The sequence below is a fragment of the Charadrius vociferus genome, unplaced genomic scaffold, assembly GCF_000708025.1.
Source record: "Charadrius vociferus isolate BGI_N301 unplaced genomic scaffold, ASM70802v2 scaffold3245, whole genome shotgun sequence".
Classification (NCBI taxonomy): Eukaryota; Metazoa; Chordata; class Aves; order Charadriiformes; family Charadriidae; genus Charadrius; species Charadrius vociferus.
The window spans coordinates 10,328-11,391 of NW_009648598.1; the positions used below are offsets into that span (position 1 = coordinate 10,328).

General features: G+C 63.2%; 1 protein-coding gene across 1 annotated transcript in view; it reads right to left on the bottom strand.

Annotated features, from left to right (window-relative positions):
• Positions 1-834, bottom strand: part of LOC104287506 (flocculation protein FLO11-like) — a gene marked incomplete at both ends in the record, with an annotated part of 10,711 nt that extends 9,877 nt beyond the window's left edge. The window contains one exon of the mRNA XM_009886222.1: positions 125-834. Coding sequence (XP_009884524.1) covers positions 125-834 — 710 coding nt within the window. The remainder of the gene's footprint in view (positions 1-124) is intronic.
• Between the last annotated feature and the right edge of the window lie 230 nt (positions 835-1,064).

The window sequence follows — 1,064 nt, forward strand, 5'->3', positions numbered from 1 at the left end:
CCGAAGCGGTCGTGGCTCTTTTGTGGGGAGCCCTGGTGGGAGGTGGCTCCTTCCCAGCACAGACTGGGAGGGGGGGGGTGTCTTTGCTCGCCCAGGGCAGCCCCCGGGCAGGGCTGGGACTCACCATGGTCAAGACATTGTGGCTCAGGCTCCTGTACTCCTTCGACGTGGGGTCGCGCAGGCTCTCGTTGAAGCTCCTGTTGAGGATGCGGAAGGACAGTGGGACGCGGAGGAGGAGCTGGACCCCGGTGGGACGGAGGACTGTGGTTTTGCTGGGACTGGGACCACCGCTGCTGCCCTGCACGGCCGTGGAGGTCTGCCTGGGAGCCGTGCTGGCCCGAGTGGTGTCAGAAGTTTGCCGCGTGGGGACGACCTGAACGCTGGTGCTCCCGTTGTCTTTGGTGCTGGAGATGGGGATCACCGTGCCACCACCCGGGAGGGAGGTGGGAGCCTCAGAGCTGCTGTTGGTTGCGTTGGTCCTGGAAGGGGTGATCCAGTTGCTGCCGTTGGTGGTGGCGTTGGCGTGGGAGATGACGGTGGTGCTAGAGATGGGCGCCGAGGTGCTCTTGGCCGTGGCGTTGCCTGCGGAGCTGTTGCTGGGCTGGAGGTTTGTGGTGTTGCCAGCGGTGGGGAAGACTGGGGCGTGGGAGGAGATGAAAGTCTGGTTCTTTGTGTTTTTGGAGATAGTGATGTTCGGTGCGGCGGTCATGGGGGCAGCGGTCGTCTCGGCGGTTGTCTCTGTGGTGGTCGTGTCAGTGGTGGTCGTCTCTGTGGGGGACGTTTCGGTCATGGTTGTCTCCATGGTGGTCTCACCGATGGTCACATCACATTTACCTAGAGGAAACAGCAGGAGTTGGTGGCTGGAACTGCAGCACCGATTTGGGAAGGTTTTACCCCGTACGCCTCCTCAACCGGACACCCCCCTGGGCCACAAGGCACCGAGAAGCACCGTGACTTCCAGGAGCCGACCACCGATGCTCCTGAGGACAAGACCTTCAGGAACATCCCACAACTGGGGCTTGATGCCGGGCACACGTGGCACCACGGAGGGTCTGGGCGGTGCC